Source organism: Anolis carolinensis, chromosome 2, assembly GCF_035594765.1.
Source record: "Anolis carolinensis isolate JA03-04 chromosome 2, rAnoCar3.1.pri, whole genome shotgun sequence".
NCBI classification, from domain to species: domain Eukaryota; kingdom Metazoa; phylum Chordata; class Lepidosauria; order Squamata; family Dactyloidae; genus Anolis; species Anolis carolinensis.
This window is the reverse complement of record NC_085842.1, coordinates 213,454,787-213,481,230: the sequence shown is the minus strand read 5'-3', so window position 1 is coordinate 213,481,230 and position 26,444 is coordinate 213,454,787. Positions and strand designations below refer to the sequence as shown.

The 26,444-nt window shown below is 38.9% G+C and overlaps 1 protein-coding gene across 3 annotated transcripts; it reads left to right on the top strand.

The window, feature by feature from the left end:
- Positions 1–1,561: 1,561 nt before the first annotated feature.
- On the top strand, positions 1,562–25,730 carry rest (RE1 silencing transcription factor). Of its 3 annotated transcripts, none has more exons than XM_008116646.3 (4): positions 1,562–1,703; positions 9,998–11,034; positions 14,773–14,856; positions 19,296–25,730. In XM_008116646.3, exons 2-4 carry the CDS (start codon positions 10,005–10,007, stop codon positions 21,077–21,079), a joined length of 2,898 nt encoding a protein of 965 aa, XP_008114853.1. In that variant the 5' UTR covers positions 1,562–1,703; positions 9,998–10,004; the 3' UTR covers positions 21,080–25,730. The 3 variants fall into 3 exon arrangements, with proteins under 3 accessions (XP_008114853.1, XP_008114852.1, XP_062827772.1); XM_008116645.3 differs by lacking the exon at positions 1,562–1,703 and adding an exon at positions 1,785–2,155; XM_062971702.1 differs by lacking the exon at positions 1,562–1,703 and adding an exon at positions 2,206–2,273.
- Positions 25,731–26,444: the final 714 nt, after the last annotated feature.

Below are 26,444 nucleotides of genomic sequence, written 5' to 3'. Positions count from 1 at the left end.
GTGCCCAGAATTGGACACAGTATTCCAGGTGTGGTCTGACCAAAGCAGAATAGAGGGGTAACATGACTTCCCTGGATCTAGATGCTATACCCCTATTGATGCAGGCCAAAATCCCATTGGCTTTTTTCGCCGCCGCATCACATTGTAGGCTCATGTTTAACTTGTCCACGAGGACTCCAAGATCTTTTTCACACGTACTGCTGTCGAGCCAAGCATCGTCCCCCATTCTGTATCTTTGCATTTCATTTTTTCTGCCGAAGTGAAGTATCTTGCATTTGTCCCTGTTGAACTTCATTTGTTAGTTTCGGCCCATCTCTCTAGTTGGTTAAGATCGTTTTGAATTCTGCTCCTGTCTTCTGGGGTGTTAGCTATCCCTCCCAGTTTGGTGTCATCTAATTTAACTTTAATGTCTGTATTATATGTTTTAAGGCATTGAATAATTGCCTCCATGTAAGCCGCCTTGAGTCCACTTTAGGGTAGAGAAAGGCAGGGTAGAAATAGAGCAAATAAAGAAATAAATATTGTCTCAGTGGAGATACTGTTTTTCCGGATGGGCTTTTAGCATTGATTCTCATTTATGCTGTTCTCAAATAGAAGAAATGAAACCAATTAGCTGCAATAAAACCCATACTTCTGTGGTAAGATTTTCTGAATTCTTGTGCATCTAGGTAATACCTTATGAATTCAGATGACATCATAAGATATTATTTAATGTCAGGAGCAAAAGGAGAGAATTGGCCGTCTGCAAGGACGTTGCCCAGGGGACGCCCGGATGTTTTGATGTTTTACCATCCTTGTAGGAGGCTTCTCTCATGTCCCCGCATGGAGCTGGAGCTGATAGAGGGAGCTCATCGAACCTGGCAGCTTTCAGGTCAGCAACCCAACCTTCAAATCACGAGGCTTTTATCCCCTAGGCCATCGGAGGCTCCTAGGATACAAATAGCAGAAGCCATATGAAACAAGTGATTGCCTTTATTTAACTGTGAAGTATTAATAGTGCCTAATTCTCCTGCCAAATATTTAATAATAATAATAATAATAATAATAATAATAATAATAATAATAATAATTTTATTCTTATACCCCGCCCCATCTCCCCAAAGGGACTCGGGGCGGCTTACATGGGGCCAAACCCAGTCATCAACAGTATAAAACAAGCAATAAAACAAATCAAACAGAATAAAACAAGTTAAAAACACATACAATACATAGTGATAAAATCATGAATAAAATCTGTAAGAAACAGGGCCAAAGTGTTAGTTTCCTCAAGGAGGAGTGGTAATCCAGTCATCAAAAGTGCTAGGAGGAGCACTTTAATTCTGTGGAGATCACACTGCAGAATGTGTTAAGCATCTGCATGAACTATTTATTGCATGCCAAAGTTTAAGGCCTGCTTCAGCCTGACCCAAGTTGGGGGAAAGTGAGGCGGGTTTGAGGCCAGAGAGAGAGAGAGAGATAGAGGGAGAGAGAGAGAGAGAGGGAGCGCGCGCGAAGGGGCTGGGCCAAGGCAGGGCGCGTCACGTGGCCTGGGCGAGATGGTGGGCGGGGTCGGGGCCCTCTCCTCAGTCTCTCTCTCTCTTCCAACGAAAAAAGGGGGCGTGGCCGTTAGCTAGGCTCAGCGCGTGGTGAGTGCTGGAATGCGCGCCGCCGCCGCCGCCGTTGTCCTGAGGAGACTCGCGGCCCTGTAGCGCGAGGCGGGGAAGGTGAGTAACGCCTCGAAAGCGACGCTAACGACGTGCTGCGTGTGTGGAGGAGGAGGGGGAGAGGGAGCGCGCGCGCGCGCTTGTGGCGCTGTCCAGGGCTGATCTGGAGGCGGCGGAGGGGGCGGAGTTGAGGAGTGTGAGGGAAGAAGACGAAGAAGAAGCAGAGGCGAGGCGAGGCTGACTGGCTAGTTAGCTGGCGCCGGGGCCTCTCAGGAAGGAAGCCCCCGAAGGAGGAGGAGGAGACGACGACGACGACGGGGAGGCCTGTGGGAGGCCTCTTTTCCTCCCCGTCTCTCCCCTCAGCCGCGTCGAAAGAAGACAGGAAGTTTTCTGGGGAGGAGCCGCCTTCCCCGCCGTCTGGGAGGGGCCCAGGCGAGGCAGACAGGCGGGCAAGCAGGCCGCAACCGCTCCTCTGGAGCTGGACAGCGATTCCGCGCTTTCCCCGGCAGCCAGTGAGTGGGTGACGGGGCACAGGGCAGTGTGTGTGTGTGTCGGCCAGGCCTAGGCCGGGGCCCTCCTTTCCTTTGCCCCCTCCCTCCGTGCGAGGAGAAAAGCCCCAGGGTCAGGAAGGTGTGTTCTGCGGGGCTCTTTTCTCTCCCTCGTTGAATTTGGGGAGTTTCCTCTGAGGGAAAAGACTTGAATGGATGCATGGTGTGGGGGAAGGGAGGGAGAAAGGGGGGCAATCGACTTTTTTTTTGCGCTCGTGTGTGTGTGGGGGGGGGGGGAGGGGGAGGAAAAGTTTGCGAGGAGTGGGCCAATATAATGAGGCCAGGCCTGAGATGCGGCAGAAGCAGCCAGAGTTTTGCAAAAGAGCCGCTTTGTGCTTCTGCTTGGTATTTGAGAAAATGGCCGAATGCCTATTTCTGGAATGCAGCAGCAGCAGCCGCCGATAGTGGTAGACCTCCATTTCCCAAACGAGTTTTCTTTTTTCTTTTTCTTTCAAATTGCAAATTCTTCTAAGGCGTTCGCCTGCACTTCCTTTGCTTGCACAATTAGGAAAGAAGAACTTCGTCGTGGTATACATTTCTTCCTTGAAAATGGAGTTATGCAAATAATCCTGGATATCTTTACCTTGATTTTTTTAAAAAGGGCGTCCTTTGGCCTTGGAAAACTTTGGGCCCTTCCACACAGTCCTATATGCCAGAATATCAAGGCAGAAAATCCCACATTATCTGAGTGTGGACTCAGATAACCCAGTTCAAAGCAGATATTGTGGGATTTTCTGTCTTGATATTCTAGAATATAGGGCTGTGTGGAAGGGCCTTTGAAACTTTTTGACCCAAGCTACGACCCTTCCACACAGCCCTATAACCCAGAATATCAAGGCAGAAAATCCCACAATATCTGCTTTGAACTAGGTTATCTGAGGCCCCTTCCACACAACTGAATAGACCCCCACGTTATTTGCTTTGAACTGGAATGTATGGCAATGTGGACTCAGATAATCCAGTTCAAAGCAGATATTGTGGGATTTTCTTCCTTGATATTCTGTGTTATATGGCTGTATGGAAGGGCCCTGAGTCCACACTGCCATATATTCCAGTTCAAAGCAGAAAATGCAGGATTTTATTCAGCTGTGTGGAAGGGGCCCTAGTCCTCTTGGCTTTTTGGTGTGGTGATGACTTCAGAGTGGTGTATGTAGGTCATTGAGCTCATTTGCGTTTAGGCCCAAAGGAAACCAGGATATTATTTAAGCACCCCTCTTCCACGTGGTTAGTCTCCTAATTTCAAGGCCAGATAAACCTATCCAATATATTTAGCTTGCTGCAGGAACGACTAACTGTGGATTCATTTGGTTTTTGTTCAGCACCTTAGCAAGGAAAGTAATTCCCCAGCCCTCTAAAATTTGGAAAACGAATCTTCAACTACACAGTAGCATATGGGTATTTGTAGTGAATTCCTGCAGGACAGAGAGTTTTGAGACTAAAGGCCCTTCCACACAGCCCTTTAACCCAGAATAATAAGGAAGAAAATTCTAAAATATCTGCTTTGAATTGGGTTATTTGACTCCACACTGCCATATATTTAAGTTCAAAGCAGAAAATATAGGATTTTATTCAGCTGTGTGGAAGGAGCCTAGGAGCCCTTCCACGCAGCCATATAACCTGGAATATCAAGGCAGATAATCCACAATATTTGCTTTGAACTGGGTTATCTGAATCGACACTGCCATACGATCCCTTTCAAAGCAGATAATGTGGGATTTTATATAGCTGTGTAGAAGGGGGCTGAGAGAGGAGTTCAGCTTCAATGAACACAATGTCTGTTTACATATTAATCATCCCCAGGCAGATTCAGTGCTCAATATTTAGCTTGTGGAGTGTAGAAACTACCCAGAATAAGAAAAGAGTCATCCATGTGGACAGTATTAAGAAGGTCTGACCTTTGAGATGTTATTTGTTGTGAGTGAATTGTTAATCAGTGTAACAAGATTGGTTCCCAAAATACTGGATAGCGCACCCCAAACATACATAAAACGGATTTGGCTCTTCCTTTTATTTTCAAGTTTAATACTGGATTTAGCTGGACCTTTTGTTCTGATAATATAGAGAACAAGTAGTGGACTTGAGCATCATAGGAGTCTAGCCCCTACTATTAGCTTCCAAGAATGTACAACCAAGATTACTTACACAGACTTTGTAGTCTTCGATACATTTTCAGATGTTTTCACATGGACCATGTGAGGCAGATAGTGGTAGAAGGATGTCCCCCGACCTAAATAGCGTATGTTCATGAAATGGGAATTTTAATCCACCATAATAATTTTGGTGCTAAATTCAGGGAATGATTTGTAGTACTTGTAGTTAGTTTTTTTTAATTGTAAGTGTGGTTTATGAAAATTGGGAATTTATTTCTCTTTATTACATGTACTAGCTGTGCCCGGCCACGCGTTGCTGTGGCTTAGTCTGGTGTTGGTCAGTCTACATTAGGTTGTATTTATGCTGTGACCTCCACCCTTCTTTATACTCACATTAGTAGTAGTATTTGAAGTCTGTTACCGTCTTCAATTTTTGTGTTGATTGATAATTGCTTGAGATCCCTGTTGTCTTTGATTTGTTGTTAATTGTAATGTCTGATTCTGCTGAGTGCGGTTTATATTTTTATTGTGGTACAATAGTCTTTTTTTGTTTTGCCTGTGTAGGTGTTTATTATTATTGTTGTTGTTGTGGTCATGAAGGTTGGATAAGTTAGATGCTACTGTATTGTTTTTTGGAGGCCCAGTGTAGCACTGACTGGCCTCTCAGCCTCAGTGCCTGGCTGTTTCTTGCCTGTGATGGTGTTGATTCTTATTGTTGTTGTTGTTGTCATTGTTATTATTGTAATTGTTTTTTTGGAGGCCAAGTGTGAATGTAGGGATTGGGGAGGTGGATGAGTTGTGTTGTCAAATTTTGTATTTGTTATAGTCACAATGCGTTGTTGTGAGTTTTGTGGGTCCGGATTGTGGTTTTGTGGTGTGGTTGTGTTGTTACAACTGAGAGGCAAGGCTTTTGTGTTGTGTTGCCAAGTTTTGTATTTCTGGGGCGTTTAGTTGTGTGCCAAGTTTTGTATTTCTGGGGCATTTAGTTGTGTTGTTATAGTCACGATGCATTGTTGTGAGTTTTGTGGGTCCGGATTGTGCTTTTCTGGTGTAGTTGTGTTGTTACAATCGGGAGGGAATGCTTTTGTGTTGTGTTGCCAAGTTTCGTATTTCTGGGGCGTTTAGTTGTGTTGTTATAGTCATGATGCGTTGTTGTGAGTTTTGTGGGTCCAGTGTGGTTTTGTGGTGTCGTTGTGTTGTTACAACTGGGAGGCAAGGCTTTTGCATTGTTCTGCCAAGTTTTGTATTTCTGGGGCGTTTAGTTGTGTTGTTATAGTCATGATACGTTATTGTGAGTTTTGTGGGTCCGGATTGTGGTTTTGTGTTGTGGTTGAGTTCCTACAACTGGGAGGCAAGGGTTTTGCGTTGTGTGCCAAGTTGCGTATTTCTGGGACGTTTAGTTGTGTTGTTATAGTCATGATGCGTTGTTGTGAGTTTTGTGGGTCCGGATTGTGGTTTTGTGGTGTAGTTGTGTTGTTACAACCGGGAGAAAAGGCTTTTGTGTTGTGTTGTCAAGTTTCGTATTTCTGGGGCGTTTAGTTGTGTTGTTATAGTCACGATGCATTGTTGTGAGTTTTGTGGGTCCGGATTGTGGTTTTGTGGTGTGGTTGTGTTGTTACAACCGGGAGGCAAGGTTTTTGCGTTGTGTTGTCAAGTTTTATTTTTCTGGGGCTTTTAGTTGTGTGCCAAGTTTCGTATTTCTGGGACGTTTAGTTGTGTTGTTATAGTCATGATGCATTGTTGTGAGTTTTGTGGGTCCAGATTGTGGTTTTGTGGTGTGGTTGTGTTGTTACAACCGGGAGAAAAGGCTTTTGTGTTGTGTTGTTAAGTTTTATATTTCTGGGGCGTTTAGTTGTGTGCCAAGTTTTGTATTTCTGGGGCATTTAGTTGTGTTGTTATAGTCACGATGCGTTGTTGTGAGTTTTATGGGTCCGGATTGTGGTTTTGTGGTGTGGTTGTGTTGTTACAACCTGGAGGGAAGGCTTTTGCATCGTGTTGCCAAGTTTCGTATTTCTGGGGCGTTTAGTTGTGTTGTTATAGTCACGATGCGTTGTTGTGAGTTTTGTGGGTCCTGTGTGGTTTTGTGGTGTGGTTGTGTTGTTACAACTGGGAGGCAAGGCTTTTGCATTGTGTTGAGAAGTTTTGTATTTCTGGGGCGTTTAGTTGTGTTGTTATCGCATGATGCGTTGTTGTGAGTTTTGTGGGTCTGGATTGTGGTTTTGTGGTGTGGTTGTGTTGTTGTAACCTGGAGGCAAGCCTTTTGCATTGTGTTGCCAAATTTCGTATTTCTGGGATGTTTAGTTTTGTTGTTATAGTCACTGCGCAAACAACTTTATCATTTTATATATATAGATTTGAGATTAGATATGCAGAGACTGCTCCATTAACACCAGAAAATTATTCTTGTGTGACATTCCCCGTTATATCCTATGTATGGAGCTCCCAGTGGTGCAATGGGTTAAAGCGCGGATGAGCTCCCTCTATCAGCTCCAGCTCCATGCGGGGACATGAGAGAAGCCTCCCACAAAGATGGTAAAAACATCAAAACATTTGGATGTCCCCTGGGCAACGTCCTTGCAGACGGCCAATTCTTTCACACCAGAAGTGACCTGCCGTTTCTCAAGTCGTTCCTGACACGAAACAAAAATCCTATGTGCACACATACCTGAACATTTAGCACAGTGGTTCTCAACCTGTAGGTCCCCAGGTGTTTTGGCCTACAACTCCTAGAAATTCCGGTCAGTTTACCACCTGTTAGCATTTCTGGGAGTTGAAGGCCAAAAGTTGTTAGAATTTCTGGGAGTTGAAGTCCACAGATTGAAAACCACTGATTTAGCCCTACTCTGACCTCTTCTCAGCTGAGACCTTATAAAGCTCTCTCTTTCACCCCCCCCCCCCAACCCACTGAAACTATTTCTGCATATGGCAGTGGTTCTCAATCTGTGGGTCCCCGGGTGTTTTGGCCTACAACTCCCAGAAATCCCAGCCAGTTTACCAACAGTTAGGATTTCTGGGAGTTGAAGGCTAAAACATCTGGGGACCCATAGGTTGAGAACTACTGGCATATGGTAATAAGACGCCCTCCCCATCCTTCTCTTGGTAAGGATTTCTCTGTGATAAACTTATATGTAAGTACTAACAGTGCCAAGCAAGTGGTGCTCTCCAGCCTAGAAGTGTTGGTGTTGAGGAACTAAAGAACAGAAGTATCCTTAGTTTTGCCTAGCACTCATTGTTTGCTCCCTTTTAGTATTTACTGCTGAAAAGTTGGGCCATTTTTCAGCAGAGCAGTGCCTCCCCCCACCACACAAGGATCAGACAAAGCAGCCAACCATTGTGCTGAATTCTTAGATGTGTTCTGGTACATTTCTCCCCTTGTGTTGTCCTGTAAAAGGTTGCATAAAAACTCAGCTTAACTATTATTTATATGGATGTACATAACTAAAATGTGTCATCCTTTGACTTTGTTTCAGAATTTACACAATGACTATATATCTAAGACTAATTTTGCAGTGATTTTATAAATCTTATTAGACAACCAAATAATATTAAAGCTTGTTCTTGAGCGGATAAGTGTGAATGAGAATGGCTAAGTGTTCAGGTCTCGAGAGCAAAGAGCTATCAGCTTATCAAAATATTGATTAAAAGTTTTACTGTGAAATAATCAAATAAATTGATCACAGTGGCTTCATTTGCAGATAATTATTATGACAGCATTTGTTTAGCCAGACAGTGGTTGGCTTGAACTTATTGAGTCTACATTAGCTAGTGTAACATGGTTTATATTTTGGCAAAACACTCTGATTGAAAGCTATGGTTTGAAAGTAGTTTACCAGTCCTGCTTTCTTTTAAATGTGGTTTCTCATTATGTCTTATACTGAAGGTCTGCCATGTCCTTGGTATATTTCTGCGCTCAAGTCTTTTTTTATCTTGTCCTCAAGCTAAACTTCTTTCACTTTTTTCTGAACTACTTGCTTCTCATCTTGCAATAAGCAAGATTGTGCCAAGTTGTAAGAGTCAAGTTGTGAGATAGGGCAGGATAGAAATCCAGTAAATAAATAATATTAAGCATCCTTCTCTAACCAATTCAAAGAGCTCAAGGCAGAGCTAAAATCTGCTCTCTAAACAGTAAACAGCATTTTCGCTATGTCACAACAGTTTTGAACATAAATCCTCTTTGCATAAACACAAAACACAACCCTCCTCATGACACACACACATATATACACACACTACAGTTTAGAAAAATAGGTATATTGGTTTGAATTAAAATATGCTTTATAAAAGTTCCTTCTAATCAGAAAAGAATTACATATTCAGTTTACTCATTTTTATTGTAAATTGAACTACAAAGTGTAAGGAATACATAAACTGTAAGGAACTGTATTAGTTTAGCTAATTGGCGGGCAAAAAAATCCAGCAAGAACAATAATCATTAGTATTGTAAAAACATTAGTTTTGCTTCTCCAGAGACATGGCAGTGGTGCTTTGAGCATTGGACTATGACTCTGGGGATTTGGGTTCAGAGCCCTGGTTAGCCATTAAACCCACTAAATAATCTTGGGCAAGTCTCAGAGAAAGATAGTGGCAAACTTCTGAACAAATCTTGTTAAGAGTTTATATTTGTTGAAAACAACTTGAATGTACACAATAACAGCAACGTTCTCCATAGTGTCCATTGCAGCATAAAGCACTGAAACCCTAAAAAAGAACCGAGAAAGGGAAACCAAGACCTTCAATTAAAAATGAACTGACACAGTATAGTAGTTCTTAAGCTATTTGAATTGGGGGAACTAGCTTTTCCCCTCTAATGTGCCAAGGACCAGTATTGTATTTATGCCCCTTGTCTAAAACTGTTTATTTCCTGAAAACCTGCTGTCGATTTGCAGTGTATAGTTTTCTCACCACTTTGAGTAGCACTGGTGAACTTTTTCAGCTATGTCTACCTGTTGATACAATTTTTGTTCCTTGGTTATAGATGTCATTTCCCAATGATTCTATCATAAAAACATGGAAAAAGTTTATTAAATGGCAAAAACTTTGTTTTTGCGGGACATTCTGCATCATCGCATTTTGCTATAGTTTTTCATGGGTCTCAACCAATTCAGTGATAGTTGAATGATAGTTCAATGATAGTTTGTGACAGCCACAGAAATTAAGTTTCTGGAATATAACAACTACTTTCAAAGTAAGTACCGCACAATTAAACAGGAAATAACACTTTCAAACCAGGAACAGAAACATTTTCAAATTTTGTTACATAGTGTAATTTGGGGAGAACTAATCTACAAAAATCTTATTTTAATTTATTCACTATTCTGAAAGGAAATATTCCATATTCTTTTTAACTTGGTTTCCTTTCTGGGTTTCCTCATGCCTTTGTACAAACGCACAGGAAAATCTCACAAACAACTCCCAATACAGAAAGAAAACACAAGCTCTACAAACACACACACACACACACATACATATATATAGGGATGATTGAAAACAAAGCAAAATAAAAAACACATGGTGCACATGCACCACAAAATACAATCTACAATACACGGAATTTACAAAACAGTTATTTTAAAAGTTCATTCTTTTCATTTATATCTGTCTCTTTGAAATTTAATCTTACATTGTCTTTGTTGTCTGAAATGTTTTAATTTTTCGATACTATAGCATGGATTTTGTAGGCGTGCAACTTATGAAAAAAACTCTTTTTCTTTTACAGAATAGTTATGGCAATGAAAGTCCTGGGACAGTCTGGTGGCAGCAGCCTGTTTTCTGGCAATACTAACCTCAACATGACTTTGTCAAACGACATGTATGACTTTTCTGAACTTTCCAAAGCTGAGCTGGCAGCTCCTCAGCTTATTATGTTGGCAAATGTAGCCTTAACAGGAGAAGTTAGTGGCAACTGCTGCGAATACATGGTTGATGAAGAGAGACAAATGGCTGAACTGACAACAGTAGGCAATGCCAATTTTTCAGATAGCGATGGAGAAGGAGCAGAGGATGCACATGCTGTGGAGGGTGATCATGAAGACCTGGGTGATATAGAAGTGAGAACCCTTGGATCGCCAGATGTTCGTAGCATTGAAACCGAAGAACCGACAGAGTCTTCTCGTTCTCTTAAGTGTAGCCTAGATAAGGATTTTCCGATGGCAAGGTCCCCAGAAGACTTCCAGTTGTCAGGTGGCCCAGCTGATTTTCAGTTATCAGATGCTTCTCAGGGCTTTCGGTTGTCAGGTGACCCAGAAGATTTTGATTTTTCAGAGATCCCAGAGGAATTCCAGTGTTCAAATGCCTCAGAGAGTGTAGATGATAGAGGTAAAAGCTTGAAGAACAAACCGTTTCGTTGTAAGCCCTGTCAGTATGAGGCAGAATCGGAGCAGGAGTTTGTCCATCACATTCGGGTACACAGTGCTAAGAGTTTCATAGTAGAAGAAAAAACTGAGAAGCATGACGAAGTTGACTCAAGCACTACAGATGAAGTTGATTTCTCCAAGGGGCCTATAAGATGTGATCGCTGTGGCTACAACACTAATAGATATGATCACTATCTGGCTCACTTGAAGCATCACAATAAAGCTGGAGAAAATGAAAAGGTCTACAAATGTACAATTTGCACATATACAACAATAAGTGAATATCACTGGAAGAAGCATCTAAGGAACCACTTTCCACGCAAAGTGTATACATGCTTACAGTGCTCCTACTTCTCGGATCGGAAGAATAACTATGTGCAACATATTCGTACGCATACAGGTGAGTGATGCCTCTCCATTTCCTAAGACTTATTGTAACAACTTGGTATTATAGCTTGTGCAGTAAGGATAGAACGTTTACTAATTTTAAGTATGCTGATGGCGTGTGTGTTTACTTACCTATTTGTGTTGACAACATGCAAATGAATAAAATAATAAACCTTAACTAAATTGATTAGATTTGCAGTATCTCCTCTATCATGACAAGATTGATTTTTCTTATGACATTAGCAACTCATTAGAATTTTTAAAAGAAATAAACATGTTTTTGTTACTGAAGGAATAAAAACTTGAATAAACCCCTAATTAGAGCACCACTTCTCCATTTTACTATAACTGCATGCTGTTGACAGTCTTGGAGGGTGTACAAAAGGAAAGTCAAGCAATCAACTTCATTACAATCATTTTCTGTTTGTACTGATTTAATGGATTTTTTGGAATTCCATTGTCCCTATAGAACTTTGGTTCAGCACCACATTTTGAATAAGTTTATTTTTTCCCCTTTTGGATTTCTTTACTGTCACATCCATACACATGAATTCAAATGACTGTGGCATGGATGATTCTGACTTTGGTGTCCAGTGTGTCTTTAGTCTAATCCTTTCATATGTGTCCATTCAAACTTTAGTTTACTTTGTTCCTGTAGTCTTTATTTTGATTGATGAATGAAATAAGGTGAACAAGATGTTCGTGCTTTTATCACCCACTTTAAGGTTATATAGACCTTCTGTTGTCATTATTTTTGTTTTCTTAACATCCAGTAGTAACTCTGCTTTTGCACTTCCTTTGTTAAGAGACATTTATCCAGTGTAAAATACTGATTAGGATGTGACATTGTACAATGTGATAACGATTGTTGGTAACAATTCAGGTCAATGATATGATAACAAGCTAAATTTATGTTTGTAGTTTTGTTTCTCACTATGATTTTTTTTCCTTCTTGTGCTGGCCAATCTGCTAACTGAAGTAAGTCATTACAGCAAAAGAACTGCGAGAAGCAGTCTGCATGCTTTTCAGAATAAGCCTTCAGTAATAAGAGATAAAAAAGGAACCCCATTGCCATAACATATAGTGAGTTAGGTTCTTTGCTGGTGTAACAAAACTGATAGTTTACTGGCCAAACTACATTTGTTGTTAAGCCCCTTATCTCCTCACAGATTTGGGCCATGCCATTCTTAATTTGCATGGTTAAAGAAAACATATTAAACATATTTTCCCCAGCAGATGAGCACTACATTAGCTATTTCAGGAGAAAAAAAACATGTACTGTACATAAGGCCACATTATGTGATTTATGATAGTTTCGCTTTTGTCAATACGCATGTTAATTAATAAGCTTTTTAAAGTAATCAAGGTGAGAATATTATCCCCCTCCAACACCATAGCAAACATGTCTAGGAATGCTACCTGAATAATATTAGAAGTCATTATCTTGAACCACAATAGCACAAAAGATAAAAAATACTGAAGTAATTTGAAGGCAATTTGTGATTTTACCAGCAGTTAAAACATTTAAATTTGTAATTTAAGTAGAAAATGCAAATTTCAAATGGCTTTAAGACGGGTTATTGGCTTCTCGCATAGAGAACATACTTATTGTCATTATATGCAGCTTTAAGTAACGCTAAAACCTATTTTGGATATTGAAGCATGTAGGATTCCTTATTTTCTGAAAAATATGGTACCTTCCTGCCTTGATTGGTAAAGGCAATTGGAATTGAACTAACAATGCCACTCTCAAGCTCTACTATTACCATTCCTTCTTCTTCCTACCTTTGATCCAGGACTTAAGGCAACACACAGTCTGATTAAAAACAGTGTTACAAATATTAAAACAATATTAAACTAATAATGTTTAAGCATTTGCTATATTACGTAGAATTTAAAAGAATGCCAGAACAGTCTTCCTTAAAAGCTGCCCCTTTCAACCCTCTCTCAAATAAAAAGGTCCTTGGGTGTCAACAGAAGAACATGGGAAAATAATATTTTAACTCCAAACACCATATTTACCCTCTAGTTCCATTGAAATAAACAGGGGTTATATAGCTGTATGAGCAGGGTCCTACTTACAGATGAAGTGTCACCCATGTGCTTTTATCACATATATGACACAATTCCTTTTGATTTTTAGTTTTCTCTATTTTATGGTAGGTCCTGGCATTAAGAACATGTTTAAGGTAGAGAAAACCCAGTTAACTTGATTTTTGCAGCATGACTGACTTGGAACCCTTCCACACAGCCATATAACCCAGAATATCAAGGCAGATAATCCACAATATCTGCTTTGAACTGGATTATCTGAGTTCATACTGCCAAACCACATTTGTGCGGTTTCAAAATCAGAAGAATAAAGTCTAGAGTTTGGTAGATGAGTGACTCTAGACTAGAGCAAGAAATTAGAAGTGTTGAATGTAGTGGCCTGAAGATGCTTGGGGCATCTTTACATAGCAGTCTTCAAGTTGACATGTCTGGACTATCCGGAGAGGAGGAAGAGTTGGGGTTTTGACAAATACAGTTTTAGTTTGGCCATTAAATAATGGCAGAGTCCTGTTCTAAACCTGAACACATGCCCCAAAGTCCTCTCAAATAGCTAGAAGATCGGAGGAAGAGTTATGGTTCTTCGTGTTTTGCTACAGTTTGGAAGCTGTGAGGGATCTTCTTTCCTACTTTTATTTGTATCATGCCAGAAATCAGTGCATGAAGGAGACTTCATGGTATCTTAGTCAGGAATGAAGGGGCATTGATTTCTAGGTGTCTGGCTAAGAATATGAGACAGGAAATCCTTGAATATATCACCCAGCCATTTGTTTACTAAACAGCTTTAAGCAATCTTGGCACTAGCCTATTTCTACTCCATTTTACAATGTGGGAAATAATGTTACCCCTCTGGCTTGCATGGTTGTTGTATGATTTACATACAGAGGAATCTCGCTTATCCAACATAAAAGGGCCGGCAGAACGTTGGATAAGCGAAAATGTTGGATAACAAAGAGGAATTAAGGAAAAGCCTATTAAACGTCAAATTATGTTATGTTTTTACAAATTAAGCACCAAAACATCATGTTTTACAACAAGTCTGCCACTTGTTTGGGAGCATGGCTGCACATGTGTTGTTTTTGGGCGTGTTGGCCCCCTGTGCGTTGCTGTGTAGAGAAACAGCTGTGGATCCAGGCGGGAGGCAGACTGCGTTTGACAATACAGAACGTTGGATGAGCAAAGGTTGGATAAGCGAGGCTCTACTGTATATTATGGCAATTAATAACTTTGCATAACGACTTGTTTTATAAATTCAGACAGCTTTCTTTTTTTAAAAAAAACCTCACAATTATATTTTTTCTGATGCTGAATCATTTGAACAGTTTTATTTTCATTTTAAGACTGTCACCCATTACAGACCATATTTTTTATTAAAAACTCATAGTTACCTTAAGTCCTATTACACCAAAGCTGATTAAGTGTATTCTGCTCTTTGTGAAATAATCAGGTCTAACTGGCAATTCCACACTTGAAGGGCATGAGGGTTTGTTTTTAAGTGAAATAGATTAGGTTTTTAATGGATAATTTGTATTTGAAGCATCACTAGATTTATTAGACTAAATGAGGAAGAAATTTGCATGCAATTCTGAACCCAGGTGTGATGTTTATTTGATGTTTTCTTTCATAAACATGTCTTACTTAGTTATTGGTTTGGTCTTCATGAGCAAAGTAAAGAGGCTTAAATGCTGTTTCTGTTTCTCAGGAGAACGCCCCTATCAGTGTACTATGTGTCCTTATTCAAGTTCTCAGAAGACTCACTTAACCAGACACATGCGGACTCACTCAGGTTGGTAAAAGGGGATTTTGAAAGAATTATGGTGCTCAGGATAGGTTGTATTTTTTGATATGCTGTGCAATGGTTGGCAGTAGTAGTATACTGTTTGAAGGCCTCATGCAGCCTCTGAAAGTTTCTCTATCTTGAGTGGTTAAGTGATAGTAGTATTTTGAGGATGAGAGATTTTTTTTTCTCGTTTTTTTCAATATATTTCTGTTTTGGGGAAATAATTTGCCATCCAACACTGAAACTACTATATGTGCTTTGGGAAGGATACTTATATATTCCATGCCTATGCATTATCTTTGTTATGGGTATCATTCTCAGAAATGGTTGGCATAAAATTAATTAAAATATATCTTGATGTCTCTATGTATCAGAAAAAAGTGCTGGCCCAAATTACAGTGGTAGTTTTGTATTAATGCATGTTCCTTTTGACCCCTTTGGAAGACTTAGGGCCCTTCCACACAGCCATATAACCTAGAATATCAAGGCAGATAATCCACAATATCTGCTTTGAACTGGATTATCTGAGTCTACACTGCCATATAATCCAGTTCAATGTGGATTTTATGCATCTATGTTGAAGGGACCTCTGTGTTTATAGAATATATATCTCAAATTAAGAAATATCTGCTAATATTCAAACTGCAGAGTTATGCAACTAGAAATTAGGACCTTATAAATTATCCCAGCTGATTTCATGACAGCAGTTGGCCATCCTCTCAGGTTGGAGCTACACTGCCCTATATCTAAGGATCTGATCCCAGATTATCTGCTTATTTCAGAGTATCTGGTAGTGTAGACTCATACAGTCAGTTCAAAGCAGAAAATTTGGGATACAAGACAGTGTAGATCCAGCCTTAGTTACTTGCTTCTTTGTTGGCCTTGCAACCTCTTGTTTATTGGGCCTTTTTACTAGACTATTCCCATACTATGCACATCCAGTTGTTGGTTGTGTAACAGTAACTCTCCATATGTGTTGCTTTCTGTGTTTTTCTATCATACCTTTTCAGATACAGGTATTCACACTCACAGAATGGTGGTGAGCCTCTTGGCATGCTCTGTGGGCACTTTGGCTTAGTGGCGCCTGCTTGGGAAAGCCGTTTATAGATTAGATAGTAAAGCAGTTTGCTAGTGCTGCTGCAGGCACATAAGCAATATATTTCTTTGGATTTTAAACTTTCTCTTTCCTTGCTTCTTAAACCTGGGTGAGGAAAGAGTAGCTTGGGACAAACAACTGGGAGGAGAAGCGGTTTCTTAAAGGAACCAATAGCAGGAGTTCTGTTTATGATCATTTACGGCTCTTGGCCTGTGTTTTGAATCAAGACAGTTAAAAATTCTGCTACACTGTGTAGTTTGAGATTATTCTGCTAGGTATAACAGTGCCAGCAGCTGATGTATTAAACAAACAAGTTCTTCCCCCACCCTATATTGATAAGCAAAAATCTTGAAACAATTTAAATTTAAATTTTTTGGAAGCGTGTCCATAACTTTTCTCTTGCTTTGTTGCTTTTCTCTGAAGTTCTCTCCTCCTGAGCAATACATGTTTCTATGACCAGGGGCTTTTAACTCTGCATTTAGCAGCAGCGGTAGCTGGAGGCTCCTATGCACATGTGACAGTGAATCTGTTCTGTTAGTTCTAGTCTGAACTTTAAACATACTATCTAAGGTACTCAGTTTTATCCTCCCCTCATGAGACTCAGTATCTTGGATAGTTTACTTAAAGCTCAGCATTGAAACAGAACAGATTAATTATGGCATTGTTAGAGAGAGCCATCAGCTGCCACTGCTTATAAGATAAAAATGGGATCCTAAACCTGGCAGGGCAAAAAGGAATTGGGTGTGTGTATGATCGTTTACTTGAATTTCAGTGTACTATTGAAGACAGTGAAAAACCGTTTCCCTCTTCATTATCTCTTTTTATCTGGCTGTCAAATGTAAAATGGTCTTTCTAAATGCCCTTGTCATAGTGACAACTTACTTCCTATTTTGGTGTTGTCTGGATTATATTGTGGACTTTTATAGCCCACCCATCTTGAAAACAGGGTAATAGAGATGTAACCACACTTCAGAGTATAAACATATGTTAGAAATAAGTGGATCTTTCATACCAGAAGACCCACTGTGCAGAATCTGCACTTTCAAAAGATGTTTAGGGTTGGATTTGGGGCAAAACATCAGTGGGCAGTAATTCCGTAACTGGGGGAAAGTCACTGATAATATGTTTCTGAGCAAGTTAACAATTTGAATGAAATAAAAAATGAGGTTGTTAAGAGATATTATAGTTTATATAATGTTGATTAAGAAGCCTGCTGCTTAGCTTCTGCACTACTTCCACCAATAGAAGAGGGGTTTATGCAGCAGCACATAATATGGGAGGATTGTAACTGCTCTTCAAACTATTTCTAAAAGAGTGTTATCCAAGAAACAATTGTTTGAGGCAACAAGAAATTGGCTTCAGATATTCCATGTTTTGCACATGGTCTTAAACTTTACTGTGAGGAAATTGATGGGAAACGTGCCTAACCTATTTTGCTTTACATGTTTTGAGTCCCTTTATTTCCAGTTTTCAGATATGAATGCCATTTTTTGTGTAATCAAAGTACTACTACCCTTGTGCCAAAGTGAGGTATTACAAGGCTTGGGATAATCAGAATGTTTGCAGAAATACAAAAATATTTACAGAATAAAAATCTTAAGGTGGGGGTGGGGATCTTGAACAATCAGAGTGAAGCATGGGGTTGCTACCCTGTTTCCCCCAAAATAAGACAGTGTTATATATAAATTTTTGCTCCAAAAGATGTGTTAGGCTTGTTTTCAGGGGCAGTCTTATTTTCCAAATTGACTTTTTAAATGAACTATATATCTAGGGCTTATTTTTTAAATAGGGCTTATATTTCAAGCATCCTCAGAAATGCTGAAAAGCATGTTATGTCATTTTCAGGGTAGGTGTTATTTTGGGGGAAACGGGTAAGTAGGCACAGAATGGCGACTAAGTGTTGGAGAGGGAGAAAGGTTTGGGAGGGTATGAAGGAGTGCATGGTTTCTACCTGGAGCAGCAAACAGGAGCATTCCATGCTGAAATAGTTTATTGTAGGACCATTAGTATGTGTTTTTAAAATGCATGAATGGATTTTCTTGCAGAACAGAAGTAAAAATTATGTGTCTCTCCAGATTTTCTTGAATGGCTACAATCAGCATTTCTCACCATTGGTTGGGCTGTTTAGGTCTGCTAGGACATGCTATTTAGCAATATCTGGAGGGACACACTATTGTCGTAGATACTTTTTAGTGTTTAAAAACACACAATGATGTTAATACCATTCATAAATTTAGGATCCTTCATTGTTTGCCATTTATTTTTATTTGTTTCATTTAGAATGAAAAATTAATGACTTTAATTTAGACTTATTATTCACGAAGACATGATCTTACTCAAGAACTGGCATTCAGATAAAAGGAGTTCATAGCATTTCTCCTTGTTTTTTTTGTTTTTTTAACGGAAAGATATACCCTGTGGAACAATGCACAGTTTCTCTTTGCTGTCTGAAACTTGGTCAGAAGTCAAAAGATGGTGGTAATTAAATAAAATATAGCATATTTTATGCCACTCAGTTTTGGGGATCCCCCTGTATTGTAGATCACTTTTTTCTGCAAGGTCCTTTGGGTTTCTTTGTAGTATTTCCAAGGAGTCAACACAGATGCAGTGGGGAAGTCCCCATCCACCAGCACAGTTTCATGCACATGGATCTAATTTCCCATTTTGTTGATGGCAACCTTAGTTTTAGACAAGAGTGGAAAGTCAAAATTCAGCAGAACATAGGGGAATCTGAATATGGGAAAACTTAGTCAGAATACATTAATTTTAATAGCAAAATATTTTCCAAATGTTGCTTGCCTAGTTCAGCATTTCAAGACACAGATTAAGTTGAACCGCTGCATTAAAAATGAATATCATTGACGTTTGCCATTATTGGAGGTATATTCACCTTTTAAAATCTTAAAGAATGATTAGAAACACAAACATTTTATATTTTTATCTTGAAACTGTAAGTGTGATGAATTAACACCTCAAAAACATTTTAGCCATGTGGGAATGTAATCACTTTTGGGTTTTTATGGTTGCTGCATAATATTTGTATAACACAACTATTCATCTGTAATTTCAATTTTTCTACACTGCCTTCAATGGACCAGTTTGGTTTGGATTCGAACTACTAATATTACTGTAGCGTGATCTTCTGGTATGTATTTAACAGATGGAATATGTGGTTTCGTGATTGCTTGCATGTTTGTTTTTGTTTCTTCCTTTTTGTATTTGTTGTCCTTTGTGAATGTGCCAAGTGTAAAATCATTTAATTTTTAAATTAAAAAAAAAAAAAACAATTGCATGCATCTGTAGCTATGCAGTATGTTAACTGGCTTGTTTCCCTCTTTTTTTGCCTCAGGTGAGAAACCATTTAAATGTGAACAGTGCAGCTATGTGGCATCAAACCAGCATGAAGTGACCCGACATGCAAGGCAGGTCCATGATGGTCCAAAGCCACTGGTCTGTCCTCACTGTGAGTACAAAACGGCTGATCGAAGCAACTTCAAGAAACACGTTGAACTCCACATCAGCCCACGGCAGTTCCTTTGCCCGGTCTGTGAGTATGCTGCATCCAAGAAGTGCAATTTGCAGTATCACATCAAATCCAGACATCCTGACTGTTGTGATATCACACTGGATGTCTCAAAAGTAAGGCTACGGACTAAAAAGAATGAAGTTAACACTTCAGGAGATGTTAGTGCTGGCGATAGTAATAGTAATCATAAAGTGGAACAAGAGCAAGCAAAGAAAGAGCTCAATGAAAAGAAAAATGAGAGAGCTGCAAAAGAGGAAAAAAAGGAAAATCTGTCAAAAGAAGAGAAAAAGGAAAACATGTCAAAAGAAGACAAGAAAGTCAACCAACCAAAAGATGAAAAGAGAGAAAATTTACCAAAAGAAAAGAAACTTGTTTTTGAGAAAGTGACAACTCGAAGTCGCAAAACTGTCTTCAAAAATAAGGATGAAGACATGAAAACTGAGAAAATGACTCAGAAAACTGGTAAAACGAAGAAACTAAAAAGAACAGCCGAGACTAACTCTGCTCCAGAAGATACTGCTACAGATGTAGACGATATAATTGCGAAAAAGAAAAAGAAAACAGAGAAGAAGTCTCAGAAATGTCAGGAGTCTCAAAACAATAACAATAAATTGGAGGATGCAAAAAAGGAAGAGTCTTATCTTAGGAAGAACAAAAAAAAGAGAGATCTGAAGAATAAGTCTGTTAATAATAACAGCAAGCCTTCTTGTGAGAATATTGTAGATGAGGATGCCCTCCCTATAGAGCCTCTTAAAGTAGAGGAGGAAAGGAAGAAATCTAATGATTCCTGCAGTAGGCAGCAACCCGTTATTCCTTCAGATGTTGGGGAAAACATTCAGGATTTAGAGTCACCATCTGTACAATCTGTGGACACAAATGTAGAGATGGAAATAGAAGACCAAGAAATGTCCACGGCAGAAGAGGACACTTCACAAACTGTTTCTGGGAATGAAATTGGAGTAGAGCTGGCAGTCACTCCTAGGATTAGTGCTCTAAACTTGAATGCTACCTTGGAAAAAGAGACTGCTTTGTTGGAGGATACATTATTAAATGTGGCCAAAAATACTCAGACAACAGAAATGTGTGAAATGGAAGTGGTGACTAATCCAGCTGTGGTACAAGGGACTCAGCCAATGGAAACACATGAGAGAGAAACTGTGAGTAGCCCACATCCAGAACATGATAGTTCCACAGAAGAATTGCTGGCTGAAGACCCAGCAGGAGGAGCATCAACCTCACAGTTGCCAGAAAATTTTCAGCAAAGCACTAAAACAGACCTAGTTTCTGCAGCACCAGGTGGCACTGTAGTAAATGAAAGTCAGGAAATGGAAGAGGATGAAGGCATCCACAGTCACGATGGCAGCGATATAAGTGACAACATCTCAGAAGGCAGCGATGATTCTGGGTTAAATGGTGCCCGGACAGCCCAGGAGAAAACAAGTCAGAAGCCACCTGAAGAACAGGCCGAAGTCCAGGTCACCAAGGAGAACTATGTGTGTATATTTTGTGATCGCTCATTTAAAAAAGAAAGTGAATATAGCAAACACCTGAACCGCCATTTGGTAAATGTATACTATCTTGAAAAGGCAACAAAGGGGCAAGGTTAACCAAGTGGTGGCATAATGACAATTTTTTCTTCCTCTGTAAAATCGTATAGAGCTTAGGTACAGTTCTTGTAGAATCTTTGCTTAAGCTCAGCTTGCTTATACTTTTAAGTTGTTGTTTCTTTTCCTTTGATGAAACGTTTCTCTAATTAACTACTTGTACCTCTTTGATTAGAGAGGGCAAGTGGGTATGTAAGTCTGTGGCTTGCTAAACTGGCTTAAGTCCCTGGGATAGAGCCCTGGAATCACTTCTATATTTCTGTTGATTTACAACAGAGCTGTACACAAATTAGAGTGTTTAAGTCCAGTAGCCTTGGGATGCTGTCTTCTGAGTGTCTCCTGCACAAGCTCTGTAGAAATGGATTATGCAAAAGCGCTGTTGTGCTCTCATGGGACTTGTGCAGAAGACAACAGCAATTGATGGGGCCCACAGTATGGGACTTTTTATGCTCCCAAGGAGATGTTCCAGTCTGGAATGGGTGTCAGCCTGAAATGGGTGTCAGGTATATGGTGCCCCTGTCTTCCCTTCCAGGAGTAATTTGCATGTGATATTTTCTGATTCCATAGGTTAGACTCCTTTCCTTTGACCTTGTTTATTATACACACTTGCCACAGAATCAGACTACTTTACTGTGATGTTATTGCATGCATGCCATTGCAGGAGGTGCATAATATGGAAAGGAGAACTAGGGGTAACTGCCAGCTATACGAGATTTCGTTCTGCCCATATGATTCTGTTATTCAGAATATATATCTGTATGTGGACAGGACCTTTATAAGGACAAATTGGGCAATTAGGGAGATGACATGTCTGATGAACAGCACAGCCCAGGTCACTCATAACCTTCTCCTCGAAGGGGAGCATCATTAAACGGGGTGAAACCCTGAAACTTACCTGGTATATATTTCCCTGGGATGTGCCAAGTACACAGGCTATCCATGATTGTTGAGAAAAGTATTATATATGAGGCATCTTAAAAGCAGGGATGACGCTACCATGCATCCTGATGACTGTCTTTGTTCTTGTTTATCTTGTTTAAACTGGTGAGTACATAAAGAATTTATTATCTAAACTATGAAATATACAATGGCTTGTTTTATAAAAAGCGTGCTTCTGGGGAAAAGTTGAGGTTGGCTTGCAGTAAACATCACATGACCATATTGCTAATTTGTATTCAGGTCCCCCAGTAATTATCAGCAAGCCAGATTCTTTCATCATCCCCCCCCCCCCGCCCCCACTTTGATTAGTGAATCCATTATTTGATAAATACTACTTTAAGACAAGGTTGTTGTTTTCTTTTGTGCTTTAAGAGAAGAAAATGTTGCACATAATTGTTTTTATTTGTACCTATGCAGTATAAGCCTTTAGGAAGGTTAGTATTTGTGCTGTATAGTAGATTTTCTATATGCATGTTTGATTTTGTTAAATAATTCCCTTTCCTTATTCTTGACACTTCGAGGTTTGTTGCTTATCAAGGCCGGTATTATTTGTGTTTTTTGACTGCAATATTTCTGGTTAAAAATGTGTGGAATAAGGATACTTTGCTAGCATTAATTTTATAATTTGGAATAAATTGGCCCTTGTATCATCCACAGGAAAGTTGATCTGCAGAGAAATAATTTAACTAATTTATAGGTACCCAAAAAGCAGTGTTGTGATCATGCATAGCACCAACTCGTTTCATTAAGGTTTATATGTGGAGTTTTACTTGAATTATATCTCTTAAGTTGGGAACTTTATTCATATTCCATGCATAAGATAGTGTAGAGAAGGATGCTCTGGATCTAACTGATAACAGTAATAATATGAATACCATGTTGCCTGTATTTTTAAGCAGACAATACTTCTGTGAGGCTGCTACTTGTCACGCAGAGAAGTGTTTGCAAGACCCCTTAAAGATGAAAAGCAGATCCATATACACATCATCTGTCATTGTGTCACTTGCATTTCCATAAGTCTTGCATCATGTATAGTTGCTAGGGGAACATTTACATTAATATTAATTGAGTTCTGTGATATTAGTAAATAGAAATAAAATATCCAAAATAATGCAAAACAGAATATTTTTCAGATTTCCTTTTTGCATGTGAAAACTTGGGAGCACAATGCATTTCAAACACTTTGCTTTTCCATGGGTTGTGTTGATTTCCATCCTGAGTGAGTGAGTTTCAAAGTACATGTTGCTCCTTTTCCACTGGACTAAGACTTTTATTCATCTGAAATTCAGCCTGTTAGAAAAATCTTTATAAGCAACAAACCTTGAATCAGGGCAGATGTAGACATTCCTGTTCTGTATTCAATGAAGTTTTAATTAAATTAATTATCCTTTTTATAGGTGACAGATAAATTGAAATTATTAGAAATCTGAATTGCTAATTTTGTAGGCATTGGGAGAAATGTCACAAGTAATTAAAACCCGTTCATTCATAGTTCCTTGTAATTAGACTTCCTTATACATTTTGAAATACATAAGCAATGGGAAACCCTCAGGTGGTTAAACAAATTGGCAAAGGACCACACAACCTCCTTCAAATCATTTTTAGTTTTCTTGAGTTTGTAGATGCATTTTTGTAAGAACAAAACAAGCAAACATGGAAGCTTGCACTGTCAGAAAGCATAGCCTGTTGGGAAGTTTTAGCGTAGGTTCCATTACTGTGTTCTTGCACTGCTGTGATCCATTTCTTGGGACTTATGCAGAAGGGCTCCCTTACTGGCTGTGTCTCTGTATGGCTATCAAGGTAGTTTTATGTCCTGTAAAATTATTAAAGCAAACTATATTTATGACACCCTTCCTTCCCTAGCAACAGTCGAACTTGCATTAGTAGCTTGAATTGTATTTAGTCTTCCCCTATCTTTTCCTTTCTGTTGGAATATTTTGTGGTTTCATTTTAACATACCTTGATTGAATAGAAGAAATTTATACTTCTGTGTAAAACGGGATGTGAGATTTGTAATAGGAGGCCAAAGATCTGAGGGAAAAAGATCCCTTTAGGACAGAAATAAATTGTGTAACATTAGTTATTTGTGTAGGAATAGCTTGTGTTCAAGACTTAACCTTTGCTGTGACAATCATTATCAACTGAGAATCAAGTTGCAACTATATTTATGTTGAACCATTAAATACTGCTGAAATGTCTTCCTAACCAGTTAGTTGGAATAATGTTACACACAACTTTATTGTTGGATGTAAAATATTATCATTTTGGAGGTTTGGATGATGGCTAGAAACTTGAGACAAGTCTTTTTATTCACTTGCTACTTTATAAAAAGTTTCCATTTTGTAAGGAGGGTATTTGTGGCCTTGATACTTTTTAAAACAACCTTTTAAAATGGACTTGGTTGAAAAGAGAAAGGCAAATTAGTGGCAGTAGATCTAATGGTGTTAGATGGCTGATATTACATGAAAAATACTGTTACATTGCTCAGAATAGTTATTGGCATATGACTCGGACTAATGATTTCACATTTGGGATGACTGTAGAAGACATTGTCTCTGTTGAGACCTGTTCATGAGCATGAGAATACACAAGCCTTAAGTATTAAAAGAGCAGATCTTCCATTGATGTGATCATTGTGTCCTGAGATATATTGAATGTTGTGATTGATTTGAAATTCCAGTACATTATCACCATGTTGACTATTTAGTACAGAGGGAATTAAAAATTACAGTTGTATAGTTTTGAGCTATAGCAACAAAAATAGATTATTTCTGATGTCTTAATCTTAGACGTTTGTGACAAATAAGCAAAATTAGGGTTAAAATGTAGACAACTTAATGTGTTACTGTATAAAGTAGATATTTTATAAATTGACCACTTGTGTCAAAGGAATTTGGGATACATCTTTCCAGTATCTTCCTTACTCAAGGGCTTCTCTCAGCAGCAGGGCTTGTTATAACATCTCAGGCTTGACACATACTGCATTATTGCATATTATTGGCGCCATGATGGACACTATGGTTATGCGGAATGTCAGTGTTTTCAGTAACAATTTAAAAAATCAGTACTACAAATAATTAAGAATTGGATAACTAGGAACTTAATATTGCTGCTATATGGAGGTTGACTGACCTAAGGGCTGGAACTTTAAATTCTTTTTACAGTACAAACTGACAGGTCAGTTTATTGATAACATTGTTGATTTCAAACTGTTATGTTCTGTTGATTGGTTGAAAACACACATTCAGTTAGATTTATTGGACATGGATTGTGTAGTGAATACGCTGAGATACAAAATATATTACTTCCAGGTAGCTTATGGAATTGTTTCACACATGTGTATATACATCTTTTCCTCTCCTAGAAAGAAAATCACACTAGGTAAAGAACTTTTTGTAAGCTGGCACTGAAACATTTTATGTTTGGTTGCACCGTGTTTGAAGCTTTTTACAGTGCAATACGTGTATTATTCTCTCAATTTAAACCAAAGGTTATTTTTTTCATGCTTTCTATCTACTGTAGTGCATGAAGAGCTTTTTGTACGTTTGTGATAGTTGTAAAATCAGAACAAATCACATGTCTTGGGATTTTTTTTATTTACCTGAACTATATACAAGCCTTTGTTGAAAATGTAAGGTGTTAAACTAAATTGCATATTAACCCTTGAGTGTATTTCCCTAAGCATAGTTATAAGTCAATAAACTTTATTAAGGAATGTGTGGAGCTTGAATTTGTCTGTTACTTAATATGTTTAAAATACTGAAGTAGTTGTGTCCCTGGCCATTACTTCTTTAGCAGAAAATTTGGTACCACAGGCAGAAATAGCATGGCAAGAGTAGGGATAGATCCCTACATTACAAAAAAGAAGTTTACTATGATTCACCAATTTAAAAAATCTAAATAATATACATTTTGACCTTCTAGAGATTTTTGCATCCAGGGGTTTTTTCTTCTTTTACCAGCTCAAATTACGATTTCCATTTCAGTGGTCAAATGTGCTTTTTCAACTTATTGGGATAGCTGGTGATAAGGGGTAGCTGGTGATAAGGGGTATATCTGTTTTCCCCATTACTTTTTGTTTTGTTGTTCATGCCTGCTAAGCAAAATATTCCTGAAGCCACTGCTTTGCCTTGCCCATTATAGACAAGCACACACAGCTACAGCAGGATTGGCTAGAACACAGTCTTGTCTTTCACATCTTTTGTTAACATTACTTTTAGTGCAGAGATGAAACTGCAACACAATACAGAAAGTCTGCGTTTCTCCAGTCTGTCTTACTGTCTTCCCAACGTCAATGCTAAAACAAAACTTCCAGCTAAGCAGAAGGCAACAAGAGGAATAAGGCATAAAAAGACTTTGTAAAAGGGAGCTTCTTTGTTCGGCCTTCTTAACTGAAGTATGCCTGTAATCGCACTGGGTTATTTTATGG

Coding starts and splice junctions, on each gene's coding strand:
- rest (XM_008116646.3), top strand. CDS start 10,005: ATGGCAATGAAAGTCCTGGGACAGTCTGGTGGCAGCAGCCTGTTTTCT. Junction 11,035..14,772: donor ACATATTCGTACGCATACAG/GTGAGTGATGCC, acceptor TCTGTTTCTCAG/GAGAACGCCCCTATCAGTGT. Junction 14,857..19,295: donor ACACATGCGGACTCACTCAG/GTTGGTAAAAGG, acceptor TTTTTGCCTCAG/GTGAGAAACCATTTAAATGT.